At 51.9% G+C, this 14,853-nt stretch overlaps 1 protein-coding gene across 5 annotated transcripts in view; it reads left to right on the top strand.

Moving 5' to 3' along the window:
• Positions 1 to 412: 412 nt before the first annotated feature.
• Usp2 (ubiquitin specific peptidase 2) overlaps positions 413 to 14,853 on the top strand; it is a 28,920-nt gene continuing 14,479 nt past the window's right edge. Inside the window, exons 1-2 of one of the 5 annotated variants that reach the window (XM_051197198.1) lie at positions 413 to 659; positions 8,705 to 9,558. In XM_051197198.1, the coding sequence (XP_051053155.1) occupies positions 8,746 to 9,558 (813 nt within the window). In that variant the 5' untranslated portion in view covers positions 413 to 659; positions 8,705 to 8,745. Of the gene's footprint in view, positions 664 to 1,661; positions 1,755 to 2,885; positions 2,981 to 5,771; positions 5,845 to 8,704; positions 9,559 to 14,853 lie in introns of those variants that run through there. The other 4 variants (XM_051197195.1, XM_051197199.1, XM_051197196.1 and 1 more) reach the window with 4 other exon arrangements.

Below are 14,853 nucleotides of genomic sequence, written 5' to 3' on the forward strand. Positions count from 1 at the left end.
GATTGGGCTCCGTAAATATTGCTATGAGATGTACTTGGTTGTTCGTTTAAATAAGTGCATTTTTAAATATAAATAAATAAGATAAAAGGGTAGTTGGAAAGAAAAAAGACTGTTGATTAGATCATTCCCGGCCCGGTTGGAAAGCGTAGAGAAACATTAAGCCTTCCCTTAAAATCTGAAAGCTGATAAGCCGCCTTCTTCCGTGACGTGACCGTCTGTCTCAGTTCTTCCAGCTGCCCGGACCTGTTACATTCCAGTCCACTTCTTTTCTTGCGCCATCGGCTCCAAACAGGCGTGCTTTTGCTGCACGTGGTTCTCTGTATATAGTGGTTGCCTGGGAGACCCACGCAGGGCGGGGCTCTATTGACGCCACAATAGGAACAAGCCAATAGCCGTGACGCATATCAGTGATGCGAACGCGGGGTGTGGCTTTCCCGGCCCGGGCGCAATGAGGCGGCTGCCCGCTGGGTGGCGCCGATTTCCCGGGGAGGTCCTTTCTGGGCCCCCGGCGGAGGTGGGGGAGAGGCGGGCAGGCACCGAGCGAGGCCAGGGAGCCCTCTGCGTCAGCCACTGCTCGCTGCGCCGCGCCAGTACCAGCCAGGACTCATCCGCAGCTCCATGCTTGTACCGGGTTCGACTCGTCCATCCTCCGAGAAGAGGCAGGTACGTGCCATCTGTCTCAGATCGGGGAAGGGGAAAGCCGGGGTCGGTGCCAGCTTAGAGGTTCGGAAAGTAGGGTGTCAACGACAGCCTGAGCAGTCTGGACATGAGAAATGTGGGGCGAGGGCCAGCTGTGCGGGGGAACTCCAGCTGTGGGTGCCAGTGTGTGAGAGGGGCTGACAGCTGACAGCTCAGGGTGCCAGAAAGAGCCATCTGTGTGCTGATCAATGTGTTCTGAGGAAACAGTTACCGCGGGTACAGGTCTCCATGCCCTGTGTGGTGTGTGGCCTGAGAATGACGCCGGGACCCTGACACCTCCTCTCCCCAGGCGTTCATGCAGCTAGCTACCTCTCTCACTGTTGTCAAATCTCCTAGGGCTGTCTCTGGTCAGTTTTCCAGAGCGGGGGAAGGGGGTTTAGGGGGAAGCCAGCAGTTAAGCGGAAGGGAAAATTTTCCACCAATCCCAAATCAGAAAGAGGCAACTTTAAAATCCTCACCAATCCCAAAGCAAAAGCAGCCATGCAGTGTTCCAAGACAAGCAGCTTGACAAGCAGAGTCCTGGCCAACCCCCTTCTGAGGAGAGAGAACTCTTAGCTCTTGACCCCAGTGCTTTTGAGAATGAGGTTGCATTGAAGATCTCCGATGGGGGCTGCTTATCGCTCCAAATGTAGGCATAAGCACACACACACACACACACACACACACACACATACACACATACACACACACACACACACACACACACACACACACACACACACTGGTCCGCCCACAAAACAAGAGGCATGGTAGATGAGCTAGGGTGGGGGGTGTCCCCTACTCTTTGATGCTGTAAGTGCCTGCCACTCTGGAATGAGGATTGGAATGAGGGCGTCCTCTGAAGTGCATCGTCAGGACCCAGTCTGAGTCAGTACCCTGTGCTGAGACAGGGTGGAGGCCCCAGCCCCGGGGCCTTCCAGTCTCCAGGGAGAGCCGTCAAGAAACAGAAGAATCATCTTGGGAGCAGACAGGTGCACCAAGACCAGAGAGTCCCTCCTCTAGTAATCCTTGTCCAGCCTGCCTTTGCCGCCCTGGAACCCTGAGCCCTCCAACAGGTAGACTGGAACTGCCCCTCTGGGGCTAAGCATTTTCCTGGCAGCCCAGGCAAGCTGCACTTGCTTTTATTTTTTTTTTTTTTTTTTTTATTTTTTTTCCTGAGCAAAGGGGAAAAGAGCACAAGTAGACTTGGCCTTTTGCCTTGAGAAGGTGGCAAGATTGGTCTGCCCTTTCCATTTTGAGGACTGGACCAGTTCAGAAAACCACAAGGCTGGTCTCTGGCATCAGAGCAATCCCCTGAGGGGGTGCCCTGAGGCCTTTTTCTTCTAGGAAGGGTCACCTTCTAGGAAAGGTGCTACTTCCCTGCTACTACTAATGTTAGTAGTAGTTAGATAAGAATGGAAGTAATAACATTGTCATTTATTGAACTCTTACTATGTTCAAAGAAGTTTAAAACCATGATTTGTCCTTATCACTGTGAGGCATGCCATAATCATTACTGTTGTTATTATTTATGGGGTTTTGTTTGTTTGTGCATTCATTTGGGTTTTTGTTTGGTTGGTTTTTGGTTTTTCAAGACAGGGTTTTCCTGGGTATCCTTGGCTGTCTGCTTGCTTAGTAGGCTGGTTGTCCTTAAAATTCACAGATTCTCCTGCCTCTGCCTCCCACTGGGATTAAAGACCTCTGTGCCATCAACCCTGGCTCTATTGTTCAGGTTTTTACAAATTGCATATCTAAGATTGAGAGAGCTATCTTAGAGCCAATAAAGGGAAGAATGGGAATTCAACCTGAGTGCTGGTCCCAAGCACATCCTTGCCCATGTGTTCTGGAGACAGATCCTCCCCATCTAAGAATCCCTGCATCTGGACTAGAAGTTTGGCCTGTTCCTGTTGGTTCAATCTGTGACTGACAGCTCTAGAGAATCCACCTTCCCCATATTTGGGACTCCAATTCAACCCCAGCCCTCTGCTCTATTCCCTCTTGGTCCTTCCTGTTTTAGTTCCAAATATCCCCTCCCAGGATTCTAGCTAGTGCTCTTCAGCTCTAACACTGGCCATCAGGTGGAAGGTGGGCATGTCACTGCCCCTTTAATTCTCCTGGGGCTTGGAATGCAAGTGAGTTGCCATCTCCGTGAGGTCAGATAAGATACTATATATATCTAGCTAGTAACCTGAGCTCCGGATTACCCAGCCCCAGTTAGACTCCAGCTTCTGGACTCTACACTGCGGCCCCATCCCTGCTGGGGAAGAAGCCCCCAGCTCCCATCCAGTGCTCCTGGACACAGGTCAGTACCTCTCTCTTTGGTCTCTGAGTTTCAAGGGCAACTAAGTGACCCAAGTAAGCCCTGAGTGAGTTTGGAGGAGCATGGCTGATGCCACCCACTGGCCTGGTGAGTGTGAGTGCTGTAACCAAGCCCAAATGCTCAAGACTTGGGAACAGAGGACAGCTGATGCCCTAATGGGAGAGAGATGGCATTCTCTCCAGAGAAGGGGGCACTGAGGGGGTACCTGAGCATAGGAGGATGAGAAAGAGAATTGAAAGGTATCTCTGCTTCCAGGAAACCTCTTTCTTTGCCTTTTCTTAGACTTACAGAGATAGTCACCCTTCCCAACTGCAAATCCAAAAACACCCTATAGCAATGCCCCTGGGCCTATGCACTTCTCCACAAGTCAGGGTGGCTGTTGTCATCTCTTCCATCTCTGATCTCTATCTTACCTCCTCCTCTCCCATACCCCCTCCCACTTTGAGGTACCTCCTAAAATCAGAAATAGAGACTGACACAAATTCCTTTGCATGACCCCCCAAAAGGCAAAAGGATCCTGTGATAAGAGGGTGGGCTGCTAACAACAGGTCAGAGGTCAGAGGTCAGCTGGGGCTCAAGGGGCTGAGAGGAACAGATGGTATAACGAGTAAAGGTATGCCACCCCCATCTTCCTGCTGTTTCCTCACATCTGCCCGAGTGGACACTTGTGGCCCAAAAGAGCAGCCAAGGATTCAGGCTGCCAGGAAGGTCACAGACGATGACAGGGCCCCTGTCACCTATCTTACCCCTCAGGTCAGCACATTCTGATGTAGTTAGCAAGCAGCTTTGGGAAGCTCTGAGGTCACCATTGTGGAGGTTCCCAAGCACCTAGTGAGATGGACTAGGACTCCCCACTGACCTGCCCTGAACATCTGGGTAGGAGGAAAGGAACTCAGTGCTGTCTGGGTATGTCTGTGAAGTTTGTCTTGTGGAGAATAGGAGGCTTCTGTCAGACAGTAGCAAAGCCACAGATGTGGCTATGCCTTTTCCTCAGAAAGATGAGCACATGCAGACAAAGGGACATGGAGTCTGTTGCCATATGGGGCATCACCCACCCCTGCCTCCAGGGCCAGGAGTGCCTGGGATTCTTGAGGTTTAAGCCCCTCCCCTAGCTGGGCAGGTTAGGGAGCCCTTCACGTGAGCTACAGGAAATGACAGAGACTGATGACAGTGACTTGATGCCAGGAGCTTGGCTGCCTCAAGGGAACAGGGTTCGTTTTAACCCCTGACTCACCTAGTGTGGGTACCATGGGAGCAGGCTAAGCAGCAGCCAGGGGAGGAAAGCTCAAGGCTGGGACCCAGGAACCCCAGCATGGGGTAGATAACAGTACCAGGGGACACACAGAGCTTGGCACAGCAGGTGAAATGGAGGCCTCTCTCACCATCTCATGGCCGATCAGTATTGTGCTGCAGCTCAGGTTACACCAGGCTTCACTTTCATTCACCTACTGAGGAAAATCCAGGAGCTGCTCCTTCAGGAAGAAGTCTCTCCTAGCTAGATAAATGGATATCTACATCCTGGAGGGGTCCTCTCTCGACTCCATGGGCCCACAGTTCTGCTTCAGGGACTGGGGATAGCTTCAGAGTGTAGAGGACAGCATGGTCCCATCCAGCTCCAGTAGTTCGGAAACTCATTGGGAGAAACAATTATTTCCTTGTCTGCAAGTAGACATATTGTTAGCATCCAGTACTTAAGGTTGCCAGGAGAACTGAGTTAATACACTATAGCCCAAGTCAATGCAGTTTTAAATATTAAAACCTCTAGAAATATGAATGATAAAAACTTCATATGAGTGTTGGTCAGTGGTGGTGCGTGTCTTTAACCCCAGCAGATATCTGAGTTTGAAGCCAACCTGATCTACAGAGTGAGTTCTAAGACAGGCTCCAAAACTAAAGAGAAACCTTGTCTCAAAACAAATAAAACAACTTCATTTGAAAGTTTCACTATTAGGTGGGTATGGTGGCTCATATTCATAATCCCAGCACTTGAGACATGAGACAAGATAAAAAGTTTGAGGCCTGCCTAGGCTACAAAGTAAGACCTGTCCCAAAAATTCACTATTTAAATTTTTTGTCCATTCAAAATTATGGATATCCTTTTCATTTTAATTTAATGTAAGCAATATAACCTTTGTGATTATGTTTATAAGCCTGAGTATGTACTTATCTGAAAAAGTTCAAACTTGCATCTATACGGAGACTTTTAGGATTCCACATCTGAGCACACTGCCAAGAAGGCTAGGGAGGGCCATGTGCATATGGTATGAGGCTGCCCGGCAGATAAAATCAGAAGCTGCATATAAGATCCTCAGTCAGGTTGGTGCCTGGTCTATAGGTGGGTAGGACCTGGGAGCTACAGCTGCAAAACTCCTGTGTCCCCACAGGAAGCTGAATGCATCTATGCAAACAATGCCAGCATGCCAATTTCTGAGGGAATTTTTGCAAAATCTCAGAAGGGAGGCAGCAACAGCTCTGTAAAGATGGCATGAAGGAGCATGGGTTGGGACTACTCCCGTTGTCCAAGGTGGCAGGCACCTGGGGATACACAGCCAGGAGCCACATGCCTGAACTTGCCAGTTGTGGATAAACAGTGAAAGGAGCCAGGCAGCAGGGGCCCCACACTGGACAGGGAGGAGTATGGGGGATCCCAGCCAATAGGCTGGCCTCCCAGTGCCCCATGAAAGAGCCATTCAGTCCCCAGCCGTTCCTGTGGCAACAGGGAGACTCGAAGCTATGTGAGTGCTGCCCTTCCTGTCCCTGTCTTGCGCAGCAAGGCCACAGCCAGATCCCCAACTGAAGCTCCTGCCCATGGTGCATTCTGTAGCCTCCAGGGACAGCAGTACCAGGTAATGCCAAGAGATACCAACTTAAACTGTCTCTCACCTAGAAGGTGTTGGGACTCCTCCCTTCCCCCCACCCCTTAGGAGTAGGGTTGTGGGGCAGCAGGGGGAGATGTGCAAGGGAACCCTCTTAGACCGAACCCTGGGAACTGTGAGGCAGACATCAGAGCTGAGTGACAATTTCCGGGACTGTGATGGAGTAACTAGTAGGTCTGGGGGAAGGGGAGAAGAGAGGCTTGGCAGTTCCCTGCCAGATTGGAGCAGACAAGAGAGCTGGGATTGGGGAGACTTTTCCAGGGCCCTGAGAGCTAGAAAATGTGGTTCCAGGTCCAGGGCCTTAACCGTGCCAACACTGTCTGTCCCTGTGGCTGTTTCGTGTTTAGCCTGGGCACCTGTGCGTCATCCTTAGGGCTAAGAGAGGTCACAGGCTTGGGGCACTGCCCGCAGAATACCAATTCCCTAGGAGCCTCAGTCTGGGAGAAGGGAGGGAGAGTCATGGGGAGGAGCCATGAGCTCATGCAGGCCAATCTGATTGGCTGCTGTATGTCCCAGAGCCCAGCTCCTGAGACCTGTAGTCTCTTTGACTTTGCATTATTGATGGAGTTCTCCAAAGTGAAATAGAGTAGGACAGGTCTCCTACCCCCACCTCTAAGCCTCTGCCTGTCCTCCCCATCCCATGGTTTCCCTCTATCCCTCTTCAGATCCTCCCCCAGTTACTATTTCCCTGAGCAGTGTGGAAGTTGCTTGGGAGGAGGGAACATAATGGACAAGGAAGTGTACACACAGGGCTTCGGGGTCCCTGGAGCCAGGCAAGAAAAGGACAGACAGTAGAGATAGACAGCCTTTCTGATGCCAGCCAGGATTGAACATTGCTGGAGGGCTGTGGCACAGTTAAGGACCACTGTCCTGTGGCCACATGCTTACCTCCCAACTCTACATCTATCCCAAGCCTAGAGCAGCTTGAGCTTCTATAGCCTTCTGCCAAGCTCTCAGCATTTGGGGCTTGGCACACACCCCTCTCTGCCCTAAGAAGCTGGGCTGGGGGCCTAGGAGAGCTGTGGGCTGCTTGAGCTGTGTCTGCTGAATGGCTAGATTTCTACTCACTGCCCACTTAACTCACTGGGGGTGGCAGGGGGGAAGCCTGGCGCCCAAGCTGAGGTTGAGCCAGCCAAGCCAGAAGATGACCAGCCCTGCCATTATTATAGACTACAAAGGGAGGAGCCGGGCCGCCTGGCTGGGGTTACGGAGGAGATAATAACTACTCATTGTTAAGTGCTTTCACGTGTTATTATCTCACTTATTCCTCACAAAAACAAGATAGGAATCCTGATCATTATTATACTCATTTACACAGGAGGAAATTGGGGCTCAAAGAAGTTAAATAACTAGTGTAATTTTGCTCAGCTAGTCTGTCACAGGGAAGCCAAAACCAACCCTGGGACCAGAGAGATGGCTCAGCAAGTAAAAAAGCACTTGTCATCATACTTGACGACCCACATTGGAACCCCAAAACTACATGGTGGAAAGATAGAACTGACTCCCACAAGTTGCCCTCTGACTTTCATGTATGCTACATACAAAAGCACACACAAACGGGAGTGAGGGAGAGAAAGAAAAGGGGGAGGGTTTAAATCAGACGCCACTCTGCGAGCCCCCGACTCGAGTCCCTGAAGTAAGGAGCCTAATGCTCCTTGCTCCTTTCGGAAAGCACCTTCTCTACTCCTACCCAGACCAGTCTAACTGTGATGAGGAACAATAAAAGCAAGGCTGAGGGGAAGGAGTCCTGGCCCACAACCCGGGTTCCAAGCCTGACTCTGGATAGCGTGTGAATTTAGGCAAACGGGCACCACTTTTCCTATCTGTACCATAGAGAGGTTAAAAATGCCTGACCCTTAGGGCTGTCCAACCTCCACATTCAGGGATCAATCCTAAAAATCCTTCAATCTGGGAGACTCTGCAGTGCAGGGTCTTGTCTCTAGGGGGCACCTCTTGCACAAGTAAATAACTCCAGGTGCAGTTTGGCACCTGCATCGATAAGGAAACCTCGTAGGAGGCCACTTAGACTAGGCCGGACTCCGGGAAGACAATAGATAGGTTCCATGTCGCCAGCGTTCCCCTCAATGTGTGACCAAACAGGTGCCTGTGTCCAAGGAAGAGACTGAGGTAGGTCTGGTCCAGCCCCTCTGCTGGACACTCCCTCTCCACCTCCCTAGCTCACGTCCTCTCCCGAGAGCTTTTTCCTCATGAGGACTCTGTCCTTATAGCTGTCAGGACATTTCCAGGGGCAGTCTATGCCTGAAGGAGTATTGCTTGTCAAAGGTAGGGAAGCAGTTATAACTCAAAATGCTCCTTGTCGGCCAGGCGGTGGTAGCACAGGCCTTTAGTCCCAGCACTCAGAGGCAGGCGGATCTCTGTGAGTTTGAGGCCAACCTGGTCTACAGGACAGGCTCCAAAGCTACACAGAGAAACCCTGTTTCAAAAAAATAACACAAATGCCCCTTGTCCTCAGTCCATGCAATGAGGGTGGTGGGGTCCCCCCAACCCCCCACCAGCTCTGAAGTTCCTGCCAAGACTTACAAGAAGATCTAGAAATTCTCTGTGACATAGAGGTCTGGGGAATAGGAGAAGCTAGGCCTCTTGCATGTTTGGGTCTTGGAAGACTCAAATGATGCTAATTTTTCCTGTGTGTTCATGGGTACACGTACATACCTGTCTGCATGTGTGTTGCTCTGAAGCTAAGCAGCCTCTTGTGGGCAGGCCTAGAGTGGCCCCTGTTGGACCTTAAGGTCTAGGCCACAAGAGCAAACACAGAGTGGGTCTAGTACCTTGCAGGACCCTTTTGACAACTGTTTTCCTTGTCTTTCAGCCCATGAGGCTCCCAGTACCCACTGAGTGCCACCCTGAAGGATGTCCCAGCTCTCCTCCACCCTGAAGCGCTATACAGAATCGTCCCGCTACACAGATGCCCCTTATGCCAAATCGGGCTATGGCACCTACACCCCCTCTTCCTATGGGGCCAACCTGGCCGCCTCCTTCCTGGAGAAGGAAAAACTTGGTTTCAAGCCGGTCTCCCCCACCAGTTTCCTCCCACGACCCCGAACCTATGGCCCCTCCTCCATCCTGGACTATGACAGGGGCCGCCCCCTGCTGAGACCTGACATCATTGGGGGTAGTAAGCGGGCTGAGAGCCAGACCCGGGGCAACGAAAGGCCTTCAGGCAGTGGACTCAACGGAGGCAGTGGATTCCCATATGGAGTGACCAGCAACTCACTCAGCTACCTGCCCATGAATGCCCGAGACCAGGGGGTGACCCTGAGCCAGAAGAAATCGAACAGCCAATCAGACCTGGCCCGGGATTTCTCCAGCCTCCGGACCTCAGATAGCTACCGGACTTCAGATGGCTACCGGACCTCAGATGGCTACCGGATAGACCCTGGGAACTTGGGCCGCAGCCCCATGCTGGCCCGCACTCGTAAAGAGCTCTGTGCCCTGCAGGGCCTCTACCAAGCAGCCAGCCGCTCTGAGTACCTAACTGACTACCTGGAGAACTATGGTCGCAAGGGCAGTGCGCCACAGGTGCTCACACAAGCCCCTCCCTCCCGAGTCCCTGAAGTCCTCAGTCCCACCTACCGACCAAGTGGCCGCTATACACTGTGGGAGAAGGGCAAGGGCCAGGCTTCTGGGCCCAGCCGCTCCAGTTCCCCAGGGCGAGACACCATGGTGAGTTTACTCTTGGGGATCCTATAATGAATGGGCTGGGGAGACAACCAGTGTTATAAAGGGCCAGGCTAGGAACAGAACTCTCAACCTGACTGATGATCGATAGCAGCACTATTACTAGTGCTAGAAAAGCAAGAGAGGTCATCCCTGCAGGACTGGTGGCCCCATGGCTCATAGCTGAGGGGAAGGGCTGAGCCGTGCTCCAAATATTCTCACTTGGGAATGGTGCAAAGATGCTCTAGAATGTTTGGACACCCCTATCTGCATTGCTCTACTTGCCCTGTACTTTCCCATCGAAAATGTCAGGGTTCCGTGTAGGTCCTGGTCCATCCACAGCTGGATGCCAGAGTGGCAGTGACCACAGTGCTCTCTGTGTGAAGAGAGCCATCCTCCCACCCATCCCTGCTCTGGATGTTTCTCCTCCTGTCCAGGCATGAGCTATCAAGAGTAATAAGACTCTTGCCCTGATGACGGCAGCTCACATCCAGGGTATCTGGATAGTATCTTTGGAGAAAATAGTGCAGAGTCTTTTGTCTGGGAATAGAGATGATCTAATACCTCAGTACTCCAGCCCTGACTGGGTTGGAATGAGGGAAGAGGTTCTGCTGGAGAATGACCAAGGGCTGGCATCGCCTCCCTCACATTTAATCCCCAAACACACCTCCCCTCCGGCAATGACTACATTCCACCTTTCCTGTAGTTGCTGGTGCGTCCATTAGATGGCGAGCGCTCAGAGATTTAAAGCGATCCTATCTCTACCTCCCTCCCCAGGGCCTCTGGCAACTCAGAGCTCAGCTGACCTGCTGATTGCATGGATGGATGGATGAGTGACTAGACTGGAGGGAGGGAGAGCTGGGGGAAGGCAGCGAGGTGTGGGTAGTTGGATTAGTGGGCAGAAGAACGCATAAGCAGGCAAGCATGTGGACAAGAGGGTTGGGTGCTGTGTTCTCTGTTTCCTTATGGACCCCTCCTCATTGAACATATGTCCTTTGTAAAAGAGCTATGCCACAGCCAGAAATGATGCTTCAGAGGATTTTGTTCAGGCAAACAGAGGAGGTATTCTGGACGTGGGGTCATAGTTGGATCATAAACTATAAAGTGTGTCATGATGAAAGGTCTTGGGGCAACTTGGTAATCGTCCTTAAAGTGTTTCAGCCTTGCTGGGCCATCTGGGAAGTACGGTAGATCCAAAATCTGTGTCTCCCAGGACATTCCCACTCCAACAGTTAGGGTTGCCTATAGGCATGGGATGGAGTAGAATCCCCTTGGAACATGTCCAGCATTGTCCACCGGGGCAAGGGGCAATGAAAACACTCCTCTCGGTGGAGGGAGCCTCTGCTGGCTTTCCCTTGGTTCAAAAGAAAGGAACTTTTCGGGTATATGCATGTTTCTCCATGGGGTCTGCTGGTAACTTGCATCAGAATCCTTTAACAGTTCACCAGACCCCCTGAAGCGAACACTCTCAGTATAGTGCCTCAAAATCTGCCCTGTCAGAAGCTTTTCGGGTTGTATAAGCACACCAAGGCTGAAGCCTTCATGGCCAAAGGCTGAACTACAGACTCCCACCATCTGCTGTCATGAGAGTGTGGTCTGGTTTCTGGGAGTCAGATCCCTCACCACCTAAGTACAACTCCTCCTGGAGTCTGCTGCCCCCTTTCCCACTGCTCTCCCGGGAACACTTGGCCCTACCTCACTCCAGGGCCAGAGAGAGTTGTTTTCAGAAAGGACCCCAAAGGTGTAACACATGCCCTGAGCAAGCTCAGTTCCTGGCCTCTCCATCCCTCCCACCCAGTACTGTGAGGTGGTCAAGAATGTCCTAAAGCTGAGCTAGCACTTCATCCTGATACCACGAGCCAGGAGAGACCTCCAAGAGCTCCCTGATCTATGATCAGCACTTAACCTCAGCCTGCTTGTGTTCCCTTCCTCACCCTGAGGAGTGAGAGCAAATGCCTTGACATCTGCCCCATCACACGCTTTGCAGTAACCTCTGTTCCTCAAAGCTGACTTCTTTCTAAAACAAGGCTTTGTCACAGCGTTCTGCTTTCTAGCTCTGTACTCTGCACCCAGCCCTGAGTACTCTGGGCCTAGCACTGAGGTCTCTGCATCTGGCACTTGGCTTTCTCAGGCAATTTCCTTCACTTCAAAGCTTGTTTGCTCTTCTGTAAAATGGAAAGCACTCAGTTCCCATTACACAAAATACCGTGAAAGAGCCCAACCAACACATAGTAGGTGCTCAGAAAAGGTCAGTCATGCTGTGCTGTGGTGATGCACAACTCTAGTCCCAGCAGTCAGGAGGCAGGAGTATCTCTGTGAGTTCAAGGCCAGCCTTGTCTACATAGTGAGTTCCAGGATCCTGTCTCAAACAGAAAAAGTCAGTCATCTTTGCCAGGGGTTTTAGGAGACGAGAATGTACGAGCCAGTTCAGTTCACTTCAGGAAATCCATTCTTACCTGATTACAACAGGAGACAGGCTTGAGTGTTTGTGTCATCAGCAGCAGAGAAGAAAGAGGTCATCTGAGGACAAACCAGACTGTCAGAGACCTCTGAAAGACACAGTCTGACCCTTTAACCTTGGATGCCTATCTGCTCAGATGTATTTCCTCCTCTATAAAAGAATGATCACACCTACCCTGCCCCCCTCATAAGGATGCCACAGGGCTCAAAGCAAACAGTGAGTGTGGAGACATCTCAAGCCACTAAAACAGTAAATGGCCAACCTGAACTTGGAGCATCACAGGCTCCAACGAGTAGAGAACTGTGTGAGGAGGGATGTAGGCACCGTCAACATGCCAGTAAGTGAAGATGCAGCTCAGCCCTGGGACTGTGAGGGTCTCCCCTGAGGTTCCATTTTCACTAAACAGGCAGAATGATAAGCCAGGAGCCACCAAGGTATGAGGAATAAGCTCACTGTCCCAGTGACGGTGGCGATTGCAAGCCAGCCCAGGTGGTTCAGCCCTGCTGCATCTAGAGCCAGAGAGCACCAACCCGTCAGTCCCCCTCCGCCCCACCTCTTCTGTTCCCGGGGCCTATGGAAGGACAAGCTGTTCCCTCTGAGCACTGCCAGGCCTGTGCTTTAACCCCTACAATCCTTTCTAATCCTCCTATGATCCACCCCCCCAGCTGCTCCCTGGCCAGCCCTGGCACCGTGCCTGCTGGCCTTGGGCCTTGCACTTGCCCCGCCCAGGCCTCACCTCCTCTCCCCAAGAAGGGCCAGGGTTGGCCCAGAGCCCTTTCCAAGCACAGTCAGCAGGCTAGGTACCTGCCTCCTCCACACAGAACAAGGAACTGAGGGGCCCAGGTCTGGCCTAGGCTGTCCTCTGACACGCACAATCTGCATGCCCCCTTCTCTCCCTGCTCAGGAACCTGTTTCTAGAAGTGATGGAATCTGAGTCTCCTGGTCCTGTTTGACACTGGGGCTGCTGACTCATCTTCTGAAGTCTTGGGTTCCAGCTGTTCAGTGACAGGCAGATTATATAAGCCAGGGTCATGTGACCCACCTCTCTGGTGGGACTCTGAACTATAATGGTGCCCCACAGTGAGAACAAGTGGAGGATGGCAGTGATAGCCCAAGAACTCCAGGATAAAAAGTGGACCTTCCTCCTGTCTCCTGCCCTCTCTGTTGACTCAGCCACACTGGACCGTACCTGGGCTCACTCTTTTTGTCCAGCTGGGCAGCCTGAGACCCTAGGGCCTGTCCTCGCCTGGCCCACCCCAGCCAGGCTCAGACACCCTGAGGAGGCCCAGCTTCCTGAGGGTGTCAGTCTGTGCTGAGTGAGAAGGTCACTCAGAGGAGACATTAAGTAAGAGCCCCCAAGGCCAGGACAAGTCCTATCTACTTAACAGGAAGGGCAGCAGGTTTGGGGTTGACTATTAAAATCAGTGCTAATGTCTCCATCCCACTAAGACTTGCTACGGGCTATGATCTGGTACCACTCTCGGCACTACTTTAACCAGCTCCATTTCTCAACCAGTGTCCAGAACCCTCCATCCATCCTGCCTTCCCTTGAACACCGCCTCCCCACACACACACAACACACACACAAACTCCAGGATGTCGCCATAAGTTAATACAGTGCTGGGGTGGGGTAAAGCAACACAAGTTAATCCAAGCCTAGCAAAATGTTCCCTGCCCCTGGGGGACCCGCTCCACTGACCATCAGCCTCAGAAACAAACATCATGTTCAGAGCTCAGAGCTGCACACGTGGTCCCTTGTCCCTTCTTACCTCAATGGATACATAAAACTGGCACCCGAGACAGAACTATAAGCAAGAGAAGGAAGTGTGTGGGCTTCCAGAATTTGGCTGGTTCAAGCCAGATTTCCTGGGCCTTGAAGGAGCACAGAACATTTGACCTGTGGGGGTCTAATTCGTACAAGGAAGTAGAGTTTCCTGCAGCTGATGGGAAGGGTAAACTGACCCAAGGTACACTGCGGGCTGGAAGTCCAGCCCCTCCCCAAAGCTCAGGGCCCCTGCTTTTTCATGACCCAGTCAAGCCTGCTGTCTGTTTCTGTGACAACGACCGACACTCGCAATGATTGGGGCCACTAGCCTTGAAATATCTTCCAAGCCCAGGCAGTGTCACCTGGACAGAGCTGCCCACTTGGATGTGAGAGCAGCAGCATGGTTTCAGTCCCTGACCTTGTAGAGCTAACCCTGACTGAGGTAAAGAAAATGGCCTGCCCTGCACCAGAGAAATGGCAGTCTTGGGGCTGCAGGACTAGCCCGCATGGCTCTGAATATTTCAGACTCAAGAGTCACTGAGCCTCAGCCAGATTTAGACCCCCAAAGGACTACCTCCTTTTTACCCAACCACTTCAGGAAATGGCTCTGAAGAGAAGGGGGTCTCCCAGAAATTTGGCTAGTTGAGAAGTAAGCTATAGATCTTTGTTGGCTGCATTTTGCAGCAGCCAGACCTGCCGGACAAGACTGGACACTGTGTGAATCTGTTTCCCTCACCCTAGATTTCTCAAAATACTCCCATGCAACAGCTTTCCCCATCTGTCCCTCCCTGCTCCCAGAAACACCCACACCTCCCCTGCAACCTCCTGCATCCCAGGAAAGAGGGAGAGCATGCTGGCACAGCACCAAGATGGGAGTGCACATGTAATTAAGTCTAAGTCCTGGGGGCAGAGGCCGAATGCTCCAGTGGGTGAGCATCTCTTGGCAGCACCCCCACCCACAGCACACTTGCTTGGCATGGAAGACTGGACACACCCCTTCCCCTTAAGGAAAACTGCAACTTGTAGGGTTCCCAGAAGAGCTTGGTCTGGCCCTCTTCATTAAGAGCTCATTAAG

Source organism: Phodopus roborovskii, unplaced genomic scaffold (genome assembly GCF_943737965.1).
Source record: "Phodopus roborovskii unplaced genomic scaffold, PHOROB, whole genome shotgun sequence".
NCBI classification, from domain to species: domain Eukaryota; kingdom Metazoa; phylum Chordata; class Mammalia; order Rodentia; family Cricetidae; genus Phodopus; species Phodopus roborovskii.